General features: G+C 44.2%; 1 protein-coding gene across 2 annotated transcripts in view; it reads left to right on the top strand.

Annotated features, from left to right (window-relative positions):
• Positions 1–19,413, top strand: part of MGAT5B (alpha-1,6-mannosylglycoprotein 6-beta-N-acetylglucosaminyltransferase B) — a 170,181-nt gene that overhangs the window by 1,254 nt on the left and 149,514 nt on the right. For both annotated transcript variants that reach the window (XM_035107960.2, XM_035107959.2), the window contains exon 2: positions 8,734–8,846. In XM_035107960.2, the coding sequence (XP_034963851.2) occupies positions 8,734–8,846 (113 nt within the window). The remainder of the gene's footprint in view (positions 1–8,733; positions 8,847–19,413) is intronic.

The raw sequence follows: 19,413 nt of genomic DNA, 5'->3' as shown, positions 1-19,413 counted from the left end.
AAAAGAGTGAGCAGGAAGGCTCCTAAATGCAGCAGGACTGGCTTATAATGCTTCATAGTGAATGAAGTAAGTGCACTTTGCCATCTAAAGAATGCTGCTCTCCCCTGCCCCCCCCCACTATATTAATTCCAGGGTCTAAAATCACTTAACTGCACTGCTGCCCAGCAGAAGTACATGAACCTTTTACAGCCTTTCTCAACCTTGGGTCCTCAGGTGTTGTTGAACTACAACTCCCATCACCTCTGACCATTGGTTATTGTACATTGTAGTACAGCAACATCTGGGCACCCAAAGTTGAGAAAGGATGCCCTAGAATGATCTCAAGAAGAGCAAGACTGTTATATAAAAGGGGCATGGATTATGGCATATAATGTTACGATATAGTAGGTGTAGTGAACCTTTGGTTCTCCAGGTGTTTCTGGACTACAACTCCCATCATCCTCTGCAAGCGTGATCAATGGCTAGGGATTGTAGTTGTGGCTCAACCACATCTGGAGGGCTAAAGGTTCCCCACACCTGTTCTAAATCCCCCCCCAAAACTTTGTGGGATGCTTTAATATTCTATGAAAGATAGGGAGAAGGTGGCACTTTTAACTTTGGTCCCACCGATAGATGCAGCTCTTGGCAGACTACCACCAAGGAAAGGTGGCCCTTAGCAGAAAAACGAGAAGTTGTCCACCCTTGCCTTCAAGGCTGAGTATTTTTAGAAGGTAGCTGTTGCATAGCTCCATTTCACATCTGTAGTATGGGGTGGTGGTGGGTGCTGATGACCACGGGACTAGGCTAGTACGGTTGTGGTGAAGCGTGAGGTGAGAGATGACTCTGCTGTTCACTCAGATGAAACTAATAAGAAAACTACTGCTTATCTTACCTGGCAAACAGCTGTCAAGTAAATAGCTTAGGTAGATGAAAATGGAAAGTGGACAACAAAGATTCCAAAGCTGTCTGTTGGTTTTGCAACACCTTAGTCTCCCTTGCTAACAATAAGCAGGTTTGTGGGTTTAAGAAATAGGAAGAGATAGTAAACGTATGTGCAGAGTGAAGGGATTGAAGCCATTGGCAACCCATCCAAAATAAAAACTCCTAACAGCCTGTCCTTATCAGAGTTGCTTGGGTTGTTGTTTTTTAAAGGCCCTCTGGGTTTAGTGGGACAGCAGGAAACCATTTTCAGGATTTCCATTTTAAAAATATATCTTAGCAATCCCATGCATTTGCTTTGAAGACATGTGGTATGGCAATTTTCCTGATCTAAAATTTTCCCTTAAAGCTACTCACCAGGGGGAAACATACTGTTATGAGAATTTCAGTCTAAGAATATTGTAAATTATTCTTCATTAAAAATACCTCTGCATTCAGTCTAGCACAACCGTTTCTTTGTCAGGGCAGCCAGGATTCCATGCTATAATTTTGGCATCAGTCAGAGACCATTCAATATATATTTGCTTTAAAAAAACCAACTTATGTCATCTTTCAAGACTAAGCTTACCCAGGGCAGTTCACAAAAGACAGTTAGTTTCATGTGCATAGCATGCAGAGCAGGGCCATTATGCTTCCAAATAATGTACAGAACAGTCCACTCGCAATGCTTCCCATCCTGTTCCCCAATGAGCTTTCTGTTCCTCTTGTGATCTCTTCTGCACTGCCTGTTCATCAGGATTGTTCCCAGCCCCTTTACCATGGGTGAGGAACCTGTGGTTGACCAGATGTCATTGGACTCCAACTCCCATCAGCCCCAACCAGCCTAGCTAATGGTCAGGGATGATGAGAATTCTAGTTTAGCAACAACCAAAAAGGCCACAGGTTAGCCACCTCGCCTTATGCCTTCTTTGGCCCCTCCTCCCTCCTCCTTGGATGATCCGATGTCTCCCGTCTGTCAAACATTGTTGTAACAATGGAATGTTTTTGGCACCTGAACAGCTCTCCCTCTCCGATGTGTTTCCGATTGTCTTGACTTGACTGTTCTCCTAAACCCTTCACACCTGCATGATGGTCAGTAATGCACCAGATTGTGGAGCGGGATCAAATCATGATGGAAGGGCTCTTCCTCCTCATTTCTCTGATCACAATGCTGGTAGTTGGTAGCTAGATGGAGGACTCTCAGCTGGCATTTCATGTGATCAGGTATTTCAGCAAAATAATGCAAGTTTTATCCGTTCGCCTGAATTTTATGGTCTTCCTTTAATTGCCACATCTGGTGTTTTCATCTTGTAGTGTTCTCTCTCTATGTATTTATTGCTTTTGTTCTGGGCCAGCCCTACAATTAAGCCAAGTGGGGTGACCACCTTGGGCAGTAGATGCTGCAGGGCAGGGAGCAACAGCAATAGGTTGGGAGCTGTGTGTGCTGTGTGATCTACTTTGCACCCACTAAAATAGCCTGCTGCCATTAGGAGGTGTGGTGGAGGACGCTGTCCAATTTTGTGGTGCTGAAATGAGATTCAGGCTGTTCAGCTTCTGCACATGCCATAGGAGGGGCAATCTCTTTCCCTTTGCCTCAGGCGGCAAATGTCTTGGACTGACTGTGCTTTTTTTATCATTGTATGCCAACCTGGCATACACGGGCAGCATAGAAATCTTCAATGTAATTAAGTTATAAGTACTGTGTATTTTATTGATTCACATGGGGTGTACCAATAGGTATGCCACTGTATCATAAAAAAATTACATTGGCACTGCAGTAATGTCATTTAGGAATCTCACAGTGCATTCCTATACATTTCTACCCAGAGGTCCCACAGAGCTGGTGTAGGATTGCATCCTTAGGCAGCTTTTGTCCTGCCTCCCATCCAAAACCAACCATGGGTGCCATTACTTGCAAGTAAAGAAGTATTGTAGCAGTCTAATGGTACAAACTTGGCAGTTAGGTTAGAGCAAAATCTAGACCAGATGCTCCTGCAAGGCAAAGAAGAATGAAGGCCAAAGTTCAGGAGTCTGAGATTAGTAGCAAGAGGTCCAAGACTGAACAAGAGCTGCAACATTGTTCCAGAGATTCTCCCTTTTAAGCAGAGGCAGAGAATGCTCGGATACTCACATCCCTGTGGGAATTCCTGTCTTGCAGGTGGGCACTCTGCTTAGGGGGCTGAAACTTCTCTTTTCTATTGATGTGCAGCCTCTCCCGAGGGGGAAGTGCTAGACCTCCCCCCCCTGTGAATCCTACCCCTCTGCCAGAGCAGGTCACATCCCTGAGCCTTTCTCCTCCTCCATTTGCAGAGAAGGGGCAGCCTCTGGGGCATCTGCCTCATCAGCCCCCCCCCCCAGCCCATTCTGAGTTCTCATCCTCAGGTGCCTCGACTCCTGTTATGAATAGGAGTACTTAGATGAAACCATGACTGCTGCATGCACGGCTTAAGTTGAGCCAGTACTTGTCTGGAACATAGGAAATAATAACATATACATAGTGATTTCCCCTCACTTCACAGAGAAACTGCAGTTGACTCTTGCTCCTTTTGAATTGTGGGGAAGAACTTCAATTTCAGAAGGTCTTAATTGCAAACACTCATCTTTGTAGTGATTAGTGACTAGGTACACAGTCACAAAGGTTTAAGGCACTTATTCCCTTTACAGAAGGACAAGAATGAGAGGCTTATGTAAAGAGGAGTGTGGGCCAGGTGTAACTGTGATGAACCCATCAAATGTCCCTTTGTAATGTATTTACCTCAAAATCAAGAATGTGACGAGCAGGTATTTGAAAACGCATGTGTCACACAGATGCATTCATTTATAATAGAATCATAGACTTGTGGAATTGGAAGTGACTCTGAGGACCATCTAGTCCCCTCCAGCTGTTTTGGGACTACAGTGCCCATCATCCCTGACCACCGGTCCTGTTAGCTAGGGATGATGGGAGTTGTGGTCCCAAAACAGCTGGAGGGCCAGGTCTGGCCACCACTGATCTAGTCCAACCCCAAACAAAGCAGGAATATGCAGCTGTCCTATATGGGGATCAAACCTACAACCTTGGTGTTATCAGCACCATGTTCTAACCACCCTTATCTATCTATCATTACAGTTATATTTGACAAGGAGCTCCCCATTTTATCCCCTCAAGAATCCATTGAGGTAGGTTAGACTGAGGGACAATGATTCATTTCATGACTGAGTGGAGATTTGAACCCTGGTCTCCTAGGTCCTAGTCCAACAGTCTAACCACTACACCCCTTGTCAGAGTGCTGCCTTGTGGGGTGTATGCTAGGTGGCAAAGCCAGGTTTGTCACTGTGTGTAACATCCCTAAGGTAATTCAAATGTGTAACATGAATGTGACAGACATGTATATCATGCAGGTGTGCTCATCTCAGTGGGCTGTGATTGGTTGCAGCTCTTGCTGTCAGAGAAACTCTCATGGTGAGCTCATGTGGGAGAGGTCCACCCAGGCCATCTCCTCCTGAATTGTGTGTATTACTGTTCTTAAAAAAATGTGCCAGCCTTGATCTTATTAAGGTCCATGGCAAAGCTGACTGGCCTAATGCAAGATGAGCTCTAAAATGGGGTTGCGTGCAAAACTAGAAGCTGGATGGACGGATACGTCTCTCAGTAGCAATTCACTGGCTGTGCCAGTTGTGTCATGGGCTATACACAGCCATCAGGGAGAGCTGTCACCTCCTCTCATGTTGACTGACGGTTGGCTTAATAGAACAGCAGAACCCGTCTTATTGTGCTGTGATGAAGGATGGCATGGGGAGGGAGTGGCTGGAGTAGACTACTTTTTCTGTCTAGCTTTAGGGTCTTTAAAAAAAGCTGAGAAGTTTCAAACTAATTTCAGGGCCAATTTTCTTTCTTTTCTTTCTTTCTTTCATGCTGAAGTGTATAGTTTTGTTAGCAGAAGAGATGAAGCTCAGTGGGAGAGCATCTGCTTCGCATGCAGAAGTTTCCAGGCTCAACCCACAGCATCTCCAGTTAGGGCTGGGAGAGAGCCCTGTCTGAAACCCTGGAGAACTACTGCCAGTCACTGTTGATAATACTGAGCTAGCTAGGCCAAGCCACCTTATTCTGTATATGGCAGCTTCCTATAATGATAAAGACAAATATATTTATGGTGTACGAAGGGCAGTGGAAATACATTCAGGCTTCGCACCCCATTCTCTAGATCTGGCATAGGCAAACTTAGCCCTCCAGACGTTTTGGGACTACAACTTCCATCATCCCTGACCACTGGTCCTGTTAGCTGGGGGTGATGGGAGTTGTAGTCCCAAAACATCTAGAGGGCCGAGTTTACCTATGCCTGTTGAGAATCCAACACACACAATAGCAGGCACCTCCGCTGTCCTGAGTATTCCCATCTTTAAAAAACAAGCCCAAACAACATGTGGTCATAGAAGCTTGTGCATACAAGATTGTAATAGAGAAACTCCCCTTGGACTGCACTATGGACTGAAGCATGTGGTCCAGAGACATAGCCAACCAAAAGAAGGTGAGATGTTGATGTAGAAAGACTAGCCTTCTGCTTGAAATCGGCATGCATGCAACCTATGTAAATATATTCTAGCTGCCACAAGGGTATGGTAAAACTGCTGTAACCTAGAGTTGTATTCAAAGAGTCTTCTATAAAGCTGCATTGCTGAAAAAGGCAGCAAGACACACCACCGACAGGCCTCTGTGGGAGTTGGAGTGAAAGGCTTCTGTGTATGATGAGAATACGCATCCATCTCTCCTCCACCCCCTTTGGCCTTGATTGCTGCCATGGGATGCTCATGGGACCCCTTCCTGCAAGAGTCTTGCGCCGTGTTTGTTTTCTAAAATTTCTAGGCTATTTCCACCACTAGTACATAAAGTAGTATATAAACAAAAAAATAAAATAAGAACCTTGGCTTCTGTAAAGTGCACCACAGCCAAATTGATTGGTACAATGTGATCTTCCTTTATTTATAAATAAAAGCACAGAGCCCAGGGCTTGCCAATCAGAAGGTCGGCGGTTCGAATCCCCGCGACGGGGTGAACTCCCATTGCTTGGTCTCTGTTCCTGCCAACCTAGCAGTTGGAAAGCATGTCAAAGTGCAAGTAGATAAATAGGTACCGCTCCAGCGGGAAGGTAAACAGCATTTCCGTGCGCTGCTCTGATTTCGCCAGAAGCAGCTTTGTCATGCTGGCCACATGACCTGGAAGCTGTACGCCAGCTCCCTCGGCCAATAACGTGAGATGAGCGCCACAACCCCAGAGTCGGTCACGACTGGACCTAATGGTCAGGGGTCCCTTTACCTTTACCTTTACCTTTACTGTTACTGAGGAAGTTGGATGTGATCATGTTTAACCTGAGGAGATGGGTATTTCCCATTGATAGCAGCTGAAAATGATCCTTGTGCAATGTGACATTTTGTTCAATTGCTCTATTCTTAAGAAAATGAAAAAGCAGAGAGAAATTAGTCAGGTTGAAGGACACTGTGAACATTCCTAATTTGACTGCAGATTAATGCTGGGTCTTAACTGTTATGCCACTGGACTCCAGCACCTGCTCACCTATTAGCAAAAAAGACCCCCCCCTTTTAACTAAGTGATAATTGTGATATTATGTTATGATGCGGCAGCCACAGACTTGGAAACCTTTTCCCACATAAGAGGAGCCCTACAGGATCAAGGCAGAGGACTATTTTGTCCAGCATCCTGTGCTCCTAAGTGGTCAGCCAAATGCCGGTGAGAGACCCACAAGAAGGACCTGCGCTCAACAACAGCTTCCCCACTTGTGAGTCCCAACAACTGGTATTCAGGGGCATAGGAGCCATGGATAGCCTTATTCTCCATGAATTTGCCGAATCCTCATATAAAGCCACCCATCACTGTATCTTGCTGCTATGTGCACTTAAAGACATTCATTTATTTATTAAATTTATGTGCACCCTTTATCCCAGAACACAAAAATGCATAACATAGCAAAACACCAAAACAATACCCCCCCCGTATTGTGCTCTAATGCAGTGTGCTCACCCTTTCCTTACTTCTTATTACATGTGCCGTTTTCTTCCTTACTTTCTCAGTGGCAAATGAATGGTACTGATTAGCTTGGGCTACACTAACATTTATGTTAAATGTGGATGTGACACTAAGTGACAGTGGTGGCCTTTGGAATTTCTCCCCCAAAGTGGTGGTGGGGGAAACCAAATTGGTGGCTTTTTGCTCTTGTTCCCTTTGCAAGCAGAAACATCCAAAGCCACACTCTGGTTTTTTGGGCTGTCAAGAATAAGAAGGCTCCCCTTTGTGGTGCATCTTGAAACGGGGGTTTCTTGGGACAATTATATGGCTTAGGAAAATGGGGTAGGGTGGAAATCAAATACTGTGCAAGTGGTTATTTTTGCTTGAGGAAAACCAGAGTGAACATAATTATCTGATCACCATATTGCCCCATTGAAGTTCTTGTAACTTACTTATTCTGATCCTGTCGGGTACCGCAGGCGCTGCAGTTTCATCCTCTGAAATGCATTTGCAGTCTTGAAGTTTTTAATCTTCTAATGAGATTCTTCTAAACCAGGCAACTCATTTGACTGTTTCCCCTCCTTTCAGTTCTTTCTTTCTTTTTTCTTTCTTTCTCCCCCTGCTTCTCCAGTGGTCTAAATTAGTAATTAAATGCAGTGTTTAACCATCACTCCTTGCTCGATTATAATTATGAAGATTCAAAAGCCTAAACAAGTCTGGCATAATGATGAGTGTGTGTGTGTGTGTGTGTGTGTGTGTGTGTGTGTGTGTGTGTGTGTGTAAAAATAAAATCAATGGGAAGAATCTGGAGAAAAGGCTGAAGACAAAGCAGGGCCCACCCTGACAATTAAATACCCCCCATTAGACACACACCAGGTACCACATCATTATATTATGTTTTGGGGAGAAAAGATATTGTTGTTGAAGTGGATGAACAGCATACAACGGTCTGATTTGGTGGTCTGCCATTGTGAAATGTAGCATTCCAATAGTCTCTGACTCTTAAGCTACCTAGAACAGCACATGCTCAGGCTTCAGAGCGATCTTCGTTGGGGTTAAAAGAGAACAGGAGGGAGCACCATGGGCCCCTATGGTTGGCAGCTAGTATAAAGTCTCTAGATTAGCCAGATCTGGTATAAATGTCATATAGTTACACACCTAACTCCTGGAGGTCCAAGACAAAGGTTGGCTAAAGTTAGGCTGCACAATATTTTTCATTTTATTAGTAAGTAGGCAGTGGGTGAAATGATTAAATACACTTCAGAAATGACAGGGAGCTGTGCAAAAAGCGTTACTCTGACATTTGTGCAGGAGAACATCCCAGTGGATTTATGCCCTGTGGTGAGTGTTCTGACACATGCAGCTTTTATTCCTGTTAAGTACAATTAATTTGTTTAGCAGAGAGAAGTACCGTGTTCTCTTCCAGCTAACACAATGTTTACTCCTGCCCTGCAGCTTATTCAATCCAACAAGTATGAGGGGGAAAAAAGTGGTGAAGTTTTGATGGCTGGGTTTGACATTTCTTACTTAAGGGAGCAACGAAGTCACTTTGTAAGTGCCTACGGTTGATTGAGGATCAGATTGTGTCAAAGCATCACGTGCCCCATGGCAAAGAACCCTTAACTCCACACACTTGTGCTAGTAGAAAAAAACCTTCTTCCCAGAAGTGTGTTTCCAAGGGCAGATCCAAATCTCCTGGAAGCAATGCTAGATTTCAGAGGGATGGAAATGGTCCTTAAAGCTCCTTCAAAGTAGCGGGAATTTGTAGGGAGTTTCTCCTGCGTATTGCTTAGCTTTATACCTGATGATGCCTCCTCTTTTGTCTCCCTTTATAGGATATTTGTGGTTGGGATTGGATTTTTCACTCTCTGCTTCTTAATGACATCACTGGGAGGTCAGTTTTCAGCCAAAAGACTGGCGGACTCTCCATTCACCATCAGGACCGAAGGTAACTCCATATCACTCATTTGACTATGTTTGTCAGATCAGCAACCTGAATAATAGCTTTTGCCTTTAAGTCACATAGCTGATGAAGTAGGAAAGGCTGTTGCCACTCGGCCAGATGTGGGGAATCTTAGTCCTGGGGGCCATTTGCATTGTGCCCCTCTTGACCTCTTTGTTTGGCCCCAAGGCTCCTCCCCAGGCCATACCAGTGGCATGCAGCCCCCGGAACGTTGGCTATTAATATAATATAATATAATATAATATAATATAATATAATATAATATAATAAAATATAAATTTATTATTTGTACCCAGCCCATCTGGCTGAGTCTCCCCAGCCACTCTGGGCAGCTTCCAATCGAATATTAAAACAATACAGCATTAAATATGAAAAACTTCCCTATGAGAGAATGTGGCCTTGGAATGGAAAATGTTCCCCTCCCTTGCACCAAATGGTGAACGAAAAGAAAGGGAGCCCCTCAACCCTTACTGACAGGCATAAAGAAGTGGCGGTAGTCGCAGGGATAGGCTGGGTCAGGTTCAGAATGCTCATTGGTTACCAAATAGTATGGGAAACAGCCTTACTAGAAAAATTAACCAATAAACTGAAACTAACACGGGGACAAATAGAAGAAGACGGCTTCACCCTGGTATGGCTCCCTTTCATCATATACACAGCCCAACAAGACAATGACAAAAATCCACCAACAGCGTACAAATCAATATGGGTAACTTGATTCAAAACCCCCACCCACCCCACTCACACGTGAAACAAAAACCACCACAGCCAACCACAAATGAACAATCATAGCCTAGGACAGGGGTGGCCAACTCCCAGGAGACTGCGATCTACTCACAGAGTTAAAAACTGGCAGTGATCTACCCCCTTTTGGGGGGTTGAGTTTTTTTCAGGGAGGAGGTAAAATAATGAGGGGTTTTTTAGGGGAGCCACAGTTGTTCAGCTTCTTTGGGGGGAGCCAGTGAACTACCAATGATCTACCACAGACACCCAGTAATCTACCAGTAGATCCTGTTTAGGGAAGTTATTTATTTATTTATTTATTTATTTATTTATTTATTTATTTTAGAGAAAGTTTAATTGTATTGTTTAAAAGCATGAAGGGAAGTTTAGGGAAGTTTTTAATCTGTGATATTTTAATGTATTTTAATCTTTGTTGGAAGCCACCCAGAGTGGTGGGGGAAACCCAGCCAGATGGGTGGGGTATAAACAAACAAACAAACAAACAAACAAACAAACAAACAAATAATACCTGTTGGACATGCCTGCCCTAGGCCAACCCATCTCACACCACCAAAGGAACACACACAAGCAAACAACAGAGAACCTGCACAAGCGACGCTGACAAAACCCCCACATATATTAAGTAAAATAGAAGCATCATCACCCAAACCCACCCCATCCACCTTTCCCCCATCTATCTCTTTCCCCCTTTCCCTCCCAATGTCTCAATAAATGAAACTGATCTGTAAAAATGTTACAAGAGACATTGCACATATTTCTGTAAACCAAGAAAATCCTTGATGATGATGATGATGATGATAATAATAATAATAATAATAATAATAATAATAATAAAAAATAATAATAATAAACAACTATGCACTGCAAGAGCAAAAAAAGAAAAAAAGAATGCTCATTGGTCAGCAACACCTTCCATGGCTGATGAGGTCAGCTGCACCCTATACATGTGCAAGTGTAACCCACTGATGTCTACTGCTTTAATGATTCTGCACACGCTCAGTAAGAGAGCCAAAGTGGAGAGCGGCCACCATGACAGGCAGTTGCCTCAGTGCAGTTGGGATCATGCCCACTATCTCCTCTCTGTAAGGTCCTGAACCCTGAGGGGCAGGGTTGCCAGTTTCAGTTTCTCAAGTGCCGATGCTCTTGAGGAGACTGAGGTGAAGAAGAGGAGGCCATTTCCCCCTCTCTGGCCAGCAGGAAGATCAGGCTTCCGAAGATGTTTTGTGGTGATGCAGCCCCAACGAGGGAACTTCAGGAAGGCAATGTGTTGTTTTATTGTGTTGCGACTTTATGTAAACTGTATCAGTTGTGTACAACACACACACACACACATACACACACACACACGTTGTTCAATGCTTGAGAGTTTTGTTATTTACCTCAATATAAGTCCTTTGCAGTGTGTCCCTCTGGAGACCCTGTGCAACGTATTTTGGCGATAGTAAAATGTTGTGAAAGAGTTGCACAAGGATAAATGGTATCCTGCTTCAGAGGAGGCATGCTGGAGTTGAGAGAAGCAGGAGTGAATATGGGTAAAGTCTGGTTTGCACATAGGCATGCAAGGCAACAAGCTAAGGTCTAAAACCAATAGAAAGCTTAAGCAGGCCTGCTGGCAGGTTTGGTGTTACCTGCTTAGCTCTCCTTCCCCAGTTGAGATAGTGGTCATAGCTCTAAGGGTCCTTGATGTGTTTTTCTTCTGATAGAGCCCTTGCATTGTTGAAAGTTCCAGGGGCCACTTCTTCAGACCATGAGCTGGTGATTTTCTATATGGTTTGTTTTACGTACATTGCTTAGAATAGCAAATGATATAGCAGTGTATAAGTGTCTTAAATAAATAAATGTCCCTGCAAGCTTCTGTGGGTCCCTTCACAGGGGAGTAGGGTGCTACCTTCTGAAGCTTCATTCCTGATCGTTTCCACACCCAGCCCTCCACATCTGTGGGGTCCTCTGAACTCCCTTCCAAAAGTAAGAGGTCTGATTCATGGACCATAAGTCCTGGCCAGTCAGTATCCGCACTCACCACACAGTGTGGTAAAGATGGGGACCCTTCCTCTTCCTGCCTCCCATCTCACCTGACCTGTCACGATATCATCATTTGCTGCAGCAAAGAGTTTAGGCAAAAATGATGGCCTGTGTTTTTAATCTGTCATCCCTACATTTAACTGGTTGAAGCAACACTAAAATGGGAGAGAATTCTGGGGTTGTCATTGATGGCCTAGGAAGGTAATCATGAATGAAAGCATGGGCCGTGACTCCTGGTGGTCTCTTCTGGAGTATGCTAGCCATGCAAGTTTGCCCTGGCACACACTGCTTTGATATCTAATGCTGTGGTTGCCACTGTTTCTCCCTTCACATAAGATTTTAATGGTTTTTCCTCCCTTTTTGCAGTCCTTATTTGATCTGTCCACACAATAGCCCTGTGAGACGGATGGTTGGAGAGCAGAGGCTGAGAAAAAAGCAAATTGCTTTTCTATGACATTTAACTTTGTACAGTTTCATTGCCTGTAATCACTCTTGCATCCCTTTGTTTCACCTTGGGGAAGCAGAGAGGGGCAGTTCTGTGTCTGTTGCTGATCTCTGTGGTCTAAGCCGAGTCCTCTGTCATTGGCTCTGAACATCTCACACCAGACGATTGAAGGAGTAGCACATTCTCATTTTTCTACAGGGCAAATGGTCACCTGCTTTTGTCTAGTAAGACCAACAGGCTTTAGAAGGACCGTATGATGTTGAAAGTGTTATATTTTAACAGTTTTCAGTGTTTCTTGCATGACTTTCTGTGCCACCATAGTGTGGCATTCCCAAGGGTATGTGCAAAAGTAGAAAGTCTTTCAAGATCCATTGCTATTGCTTAGAGGGTTCTTGTCCCAGTTTGTAGGAACATGAGGACTATGTACACACACATCGGAACATCCTGAGCAGTCCCATAATCCTCATTGTGCATTCCTTCAATTTGTGTGCATGTCATCTGAATCTGCCTTTAGTTCAAGGGAGTGGGGACCTCAGGGTCAGGGGTCAAATGCTGCCCTCCAGGTCACTATTTCTGGCCCTTGGAACTCTCCCTAGGCCACACCCCCACCAGCCGTGCTCTGTAACACCCTTGTGCTTTTGCTTGGCTGGAATGTATTCTTGAACTGTGATAGCACTTCTGACTTATTTGGATAGTGGATAGAGAAATGCACTTACTTAATAGATTTCTATACCACCTTTATCTTCTAAGGATCTCAAGGTGGTGTGCATGTGAGGTAGGTTAGACTAAGAGAGGGTGACAGGCCCAAGGTCAGCCAGTGAACTTCATGGCTGAGTGGGGATTTAAACCCTGGCCTCCCATGTCCTAGTCCAGGCACAGGCAAACTCCGGCCCTCCAGATGTTTGAGACTACAATTCCCATCATCCCTGACCACTGGTCCTGTTAGCTAGGGATTATGAGAATTGTAGTCCCAAACATCTGGAGGGGCGGAGTTTGCCTATACCTGTCCTAGTCTAACACGCTAAACATTATGCCACACTGGCTAATGCAGAAATCTCTTTGTGTGCCTGGAATGTTGCCTTCTGTATAAAGGCAAGAGTCTCTGCCCACCAGCATGTGGCCCCTGGAGAGCAATGTGGCCCTCAGGCCAAAAAAGCTTCCCATCCACCTTGTAGCATTTAGTTAAAACATTATGACAGGGCACTCAGCATTTGCTCACCCCCCCCCCCAAAAAAAACCCCAGCCGCCAATGAATTGGAGCAGTGATGTAGGAAATGCTGAGTGTGATAACATCCTGTCACACATCACCTTCAATTAAAACATTTCTGTCCTGCCTTTCCATCCTGATTAGCCTTCAAGGCAGTTTACGATTCCCAATTTAAACAGCACAAAAACGCAGGCAAAATCCAGCTTAAAATTGCCTAAGATTCAATGTATGCAGAAGAGCAAATAAAAATATCAAGCACAAAAATATTGTCTACCACTGGGAGAACAAGGACAGCTTGGGGCAAAAATTTCCAGACCAATATGACTGAAGAGAGAGTTCTATGATCAGAGCATGGCTACAGAAAAGGCTTTGTTCCCAGTAACCAAAGGCTGGGCTGGGAGGGAGGTCCCTGGGGCAGAACCTCGGGTAATGCTCTCAGAAGATAAGAACATAAGAAGTGTCCAGCTGGATCAGGCCAATTACCCATCCAGTCAAGCACCTCCTGTTTCCACAGTGGTCAACTAGATGCCTATGGGAAGCCTAAATGCAGGACCTCAGCACAACAGTCTCCCCCCCATTTGTGATCCCCCCAGAAACTAGTATCCAAAGGCATATTGCCTCTGATAGTCAAGGCAGAGAACTTGGCCATTGTGGCTAGGAGTCATTGATAGCCTTATCATAGGCAGGTTTGCAGTGGAGAAGGGAATCCTTTTAAATGTTTTAAAATCATATAGACAGTATCATGCATTTAATAGTAACACAGTCTGGACTTCAGTGAATTGGGCAAGCTGACCGACAGCTCCCGATGTCTGCCTTTTTGATAGCCCAGCAATAGTGGGTAGTAAAAGAAGAGGGGTGGAATTCTCTCTAAATTCATCTCCAAAATGTTATCAAGTCAGAAGAGGAGCAGAGCAAGAGCACTCTGGCTGCTGAAGGGAGCAGCTGTCTAGCAGTACTCCTAGCCCCAAATGCAGAGTACAATTGACTGCTCCCATTTGGAAGCAGATGAGTCTCTCTGATATGCAACTTTGATTCTGGGGGAGAAACAAAATAGATGTGGAGTGACAATTTGGCTATTTGTGTCTCTGCAGCACAAGACACATACATAAGTGGGATGTTGAAGGATCCAATTGTGCAGTGTACGTGTGTGTCGGTGTGTCGTAGCTTCTTTCTCCTTAACAACTGTGCAATATTGAGAGAGGACAGGAAAGGAATAATTTAAAGTTCCATTTAACTTCAAAAGAGCAGGAGTGAGACTGCTACTTGGAAGCACATCTTTGTGTGTGTGTGTAAAGAGCATTCGCAAAGGTAAAATTGCCTGGAAGCAATATGAAGGCTGTTTTTAAAATAGGTCATGGTGGAAGTTCTGTATAACATGCAATTGGGATCTGAGAGAATAGTGCTGTCCATGGTTGCCATTTTTGTAAGTGGTGCTATTAAGTAGGAGGCTTTTTCTGTGTGGATTAATAAACACAAATGACATTGCTCCATTGCTTTGCCATCCATTTTTAAGTATCAACCCTTCCGATATTTGTATTCTTGGTCAACTATGTGTTGCATCTGAATAATAACATTTTCCAAGTCAACAACAACAACAACAACAACAGATTTATTATTTATCTTCTAAACCAGGGGTCAGCAGGGGGCCAGTCCACTGTCCCTCAGACCTTATGTGGGACCGGACTATATTTTGAAAAATATATATGAATGAATTCCTATGCCCCACAAATAACCCAGAGATGCATTTTTTTAAAAAGGACACATTCTACTCATGTAAAAACATGCTGATTCCCGGACCGTCCGCGGGTCGGATTTAGAAGGTGATTGGGCCGCATCCGGCCCCCGGGCCTTAGTTTGGGGACCCTGTTCTAAACCACCACCTCAAGGCAATTTACACATAACATAATTTTTGAAAGTTATAAACACAATACAGTAGCTTCAATACATATGAAACAAGACCAAAATCCTAAGAAATGAACGCTTGTGGCAAAGACCATTTATCCAGTTGGGGAAGCCTGACAAAACAAAAATGTCTTCAACAGTTCAAAGTACAGATAGTGGGTGCCTGTGTTCCACAGAACAGGGGCAGCCACAATAAAAAGCCCTGCTCTGAGTTACCATGGAGTGGGTTTCTGAGATCTTTGGAACTTGCGGGAGAATTAAATTATGTTTCATAGTCAAAAGACAGGTGTTTTGTACATTCATTGTATGTGCACCCAGCCCTCGTGTTGGTGAGCTAGATGGAATAACCTTGCTGGAAAGTCAATATTATGAAAGTGTTTTTCCCGGTCTCCTTCCTCTTTCTTATATTGATGACAATACATATCTTTCTGAGGGTGATTTGTCTCCATTAATAGGATGGGGGTGGGAAATGATTCTCATGAAATGAAACGTGCAGCTTCTCATGGTTTTGTACATTTCCTATGCCAGGGGTCCCCAAACTACGGCCCCCGGGCCGGATGCGGCCCAATCGGCCTTCCAATCCGGCCCGCGACGACTCCCGCCGCCCGCTGCCGCCGCCCGCTCTCACGGCGCGCGGCGCAGCGACGATCTAAAAAATCGGCAAAAAATCGCCGAAAATCCTTTGTGCGCATGCGTATGGGCCTCTCCCGACCCGGAAGAGGTCATTTCTGGTGCACTTCCGGGTCGGGGGAGGCCCATACGCATGCGCACAAGCGATTTTTGGCGATTTTTTTCCCGCCCGTGTGCGTGTGCGCATGCGCACGGGCGCGCACTCCCCCGCCCTCCGGCCCGCTGCGCGCGCACTCCCCTGCCCTCCGGCCCACTGCGCGGTCGGCGCGGCGGGCACCGGCCCGCCGCGCAGAAAGTCTGGGGACCCCTGTCCTATGCTTCTACATTCTTTTCTTATTTTGCTTTAGAGAGCTTGAAAGCATCTCTAGCCAGTGACAATGCAAGGAATGAAACCACTCAATAACTTCCTGGGGGTGTTTGACCCCCTTATTTGTGACTGTGTGTAAACCTTTGGTTTAAGTTTAAGATTACTTCAGTTTCTTTGGCTGCAGTGGGAAGTCAGGAGGGGGAAATGCCTGCCTGTAATGAAATATATATAATATAATCTTATCCCCCCCTCCCCAACTAGCTTTTCCTTGCTCCCACTCCCACAAATCACACTATTACCACCTCAGCATAGCTTTACTGAAATTGTGCTAGGGACTCTTTCTTTCCCTTCTCCTCAATAATTCTTGAAACCCAACTTTTTAATCATAGCTGGTGTGCCTTTAAATCCCAAACTAAAGCCACACTGCTCTTGTGGAATCTAATAAAAATGGAAAGCCTCTCCCAAATGCCCCTTTTACAGACTTTGGGAAAGAACACACACACTCTTTCTCATGCAGAGTCCCATTCTGGGGTCTGAGAAATGGAGGCCATGTTCTTATAAACAGTTGTTCTGGTTTAGTCAACGTTTTCTTTCGCTTCTCTTCTCACAGATCAGCACTGGAATGGTGCTCTTTTGGCACTTCTTGTTCAGAGGACCAGGTTGTTATGAGGGAATAACTTCATTATCGCTTTCCTTTACCACCATTTTTCTTCTTCTATATATACTCCTGCTCCCCATGTTGGGCAAAAAAATTCTGCATTGCAGGGGGTTACCTTCACGGTCCCTTCCAACTCTATGATTCTTATGATCCTTAGGTGTTTACTCTGAAAAATCCAAAAGAAAAACCAAAACACTGTTGGCCTTTTCCCTATGCCAGCCTACATCTCAGGAGGTACAGATGGATAAAGCCTTTCCAAGTCTGTTCTCTAGAAGTTCTTGTACCTCCCTCAAAGATAAATCCTGCCCTGTTGTTCATTAAAAAAAAATAAAGCCAAACAGAGCATATCGGCTGGGCAGGGAATTGATAGGTTGGTTCCCAAAATTCCTTTGTTGGTTTGCAAAATGCTTAGTTGACTTCAAAAGAGATTATCGCGTAATACTGCCTCTTTGATACTTGGCTTAGCTTTCTCCCTGATGGAGGAGAATACAAAGCTGGTTCTGTTTCTCCCCACCATCTCCCTAATCATTGTGAATGCCACGGCAGGATTAGGACTTACCGGTACTTGGCTGGGTTCAAGCAAAAGCAGCTTCAACAATGGTTTTCATCTGTTGTCTTTACTGCCCACATTTCATTGAAGTTTGGGTGTCCCCTTAAAGGTAGGCATATATTTCACACTGGCCAACAATCCCTGTTCCCAAATAGGAGCCTTTTTTATTATGTCCAGGACTGAGCTACCATCAAGCTGTCCAGTGTCTAATTGTAAATTCCCCCATTGCTGTGTTGGCTTTGCAGTTTTCATCACAACTGGGGTTTTCATCACAACTGGGGCCTGGCTATGGGTGAACAATATGAATAATGATCCCTGTGGAATATCTTCATATGTAAACATGCCTTCTTCCACATCTAACAACCAAAACAATATATTCTCTCTCCCCAGTCCTGATCTTAATGCAAGGGAGTTGGTGATCAGCTTCCATATCTGATACATATGAAAAAAAATGTGCAGAGTCTGTATTTGCACATAACACTAAACCATGGTTTGTTCAACAACTTATTAGTTGTTTCACAGACAGAGAAGCAAAAGCCCTGGTTTATTCCTCCCAAGCTTGTTTAGTTTTCTAGCTGCTCTTGTGTTTTCTCTTTCTGGCTTCACATCATGGTTTGTTGGCAGAAAACAAATCATGGTTAGCCTGTAGACTGGGTTCAGATGTTCAAACACATGCTAATTTTCCAAACCATGGCTTAGTGTTAGGCGTGAATTGACACAGCCATTCCTCATAGATCAACACAGAAATAGGAAAGCATGATATAGGAAAATGCATGCCCATTAAGGGCAATGTGTAAAGGATCATCCTCCTTGGAAGGTGTGGAACTCTTACCAGGAGGTCCGAGTGCTTCATCATTTTCAAACCAGTGCAGCTGAAACAGCATCTCTTCTCCTGGAAACTTCAGATTTGGCTTATCACAATTGCTCAGCTTGGGAACTGAGCTAATGGGTTGATGTGTAGGCTTTCCTGGAAAGATTGCTGAGGGGATCAGCTTCACCACTGAGAAACCATTGCTGCATGTATTTCATGGTGTCCCTTAGTTCTTACAACAGGCTTCGCGATCCTATCCAAACAGAGAGCACGCCTGTTATGATGTGGTGGACAAATGCAAATAACAACATTTGGAGGCTTGTTTCAGTGGTCCTTGCACTCAAGGAAATGTGCGTAAGAGTGTAACCTCTTCCCTCCCCATCCCTTTTCCTTTTTGTGCCTCAACTTTTTAGATTGTACACTAGAAGAAAGGGACTGTGTTATTTTTTATTGATTTGTAAACTGCCTTGGGAGCTTTTCTGTTAGGGTATAAATGCTTTGAATTCAATAAAATAGCCTTGTCCCCCACTTTAGCCTTTCCATTTTGTGGAGTCAGTCTGAATAGCTTCCAATTCTGCTGCCTTTAAGGGGGGAAAAAAGAGAGCAGACATTCTGTTTTTTCTGCTCAGCTGTATCTAGTGGAGTTGTTATAAATCCCTAATGACTGTTTTATCTGAACACCTATGGATTTAAACGGGCCAGTCAGTCATCAAATCACAAAGCAAGATGTTTAAATGCTGCTGTGAAATGTTCATAATGTTGTGGCGCCTTTCAGAATTGCACATGGATACAAAATGTGGCCACACTATGGGAGACTAAATGCTGAGTGCTTTCAGAAAGTCAGGGCTTGGTGTTGATGTCTACAGTGCTGCTGGGAAACTGACAGAATTCCTCTGCTCACATCTATTGCTATTGTTATTATCATCGATATTAAACAAAGGTCTCTGCCAGATCAGAGTCTCCTGCAAATGACCTACAGTTTCTTTCCTTCTTTCTTTCTTTTTTAGAACGATGCCTTTCATTTAGAATTCATCACTAATCCATCAAAGAATGATGGATTGTTAAAAGGTCACACAATGTAGGCACAACCGTAGAAGCAGATACAGGTTTCATTATGTTGCCAGTGAGCCTCCAGAGCTGCATTGGGAGGAAAATAAATTGGTATCCAATGGAATACCAAGGAATATACAGAAATAATTTCCAGTTGCCACAATGATTGTTTGCAAATTGCAGCAAAGGTACCAATTTCAGGTGGTAACTTGAGATTCTCCAGAAA

Source organism: Zootoca vivipara, chromosome 2, assembly GCF_963506605.1.
Source record: "Zootoca vivipara chromosome 2, rZooViv1.1, whole genome shotgun sequence".
Lineage (NCBI taxonomy): Eukaryota > Metazoa > Chordata > Lepidosauria > Squamata > Lacertidae > Zootoca > Zootoca vivipara.
The sequence above is the reverse complement of the archived record's forward strand: the minus strand, read 5'-3'. Positions and strand labels throughout refer to the sequence as shown.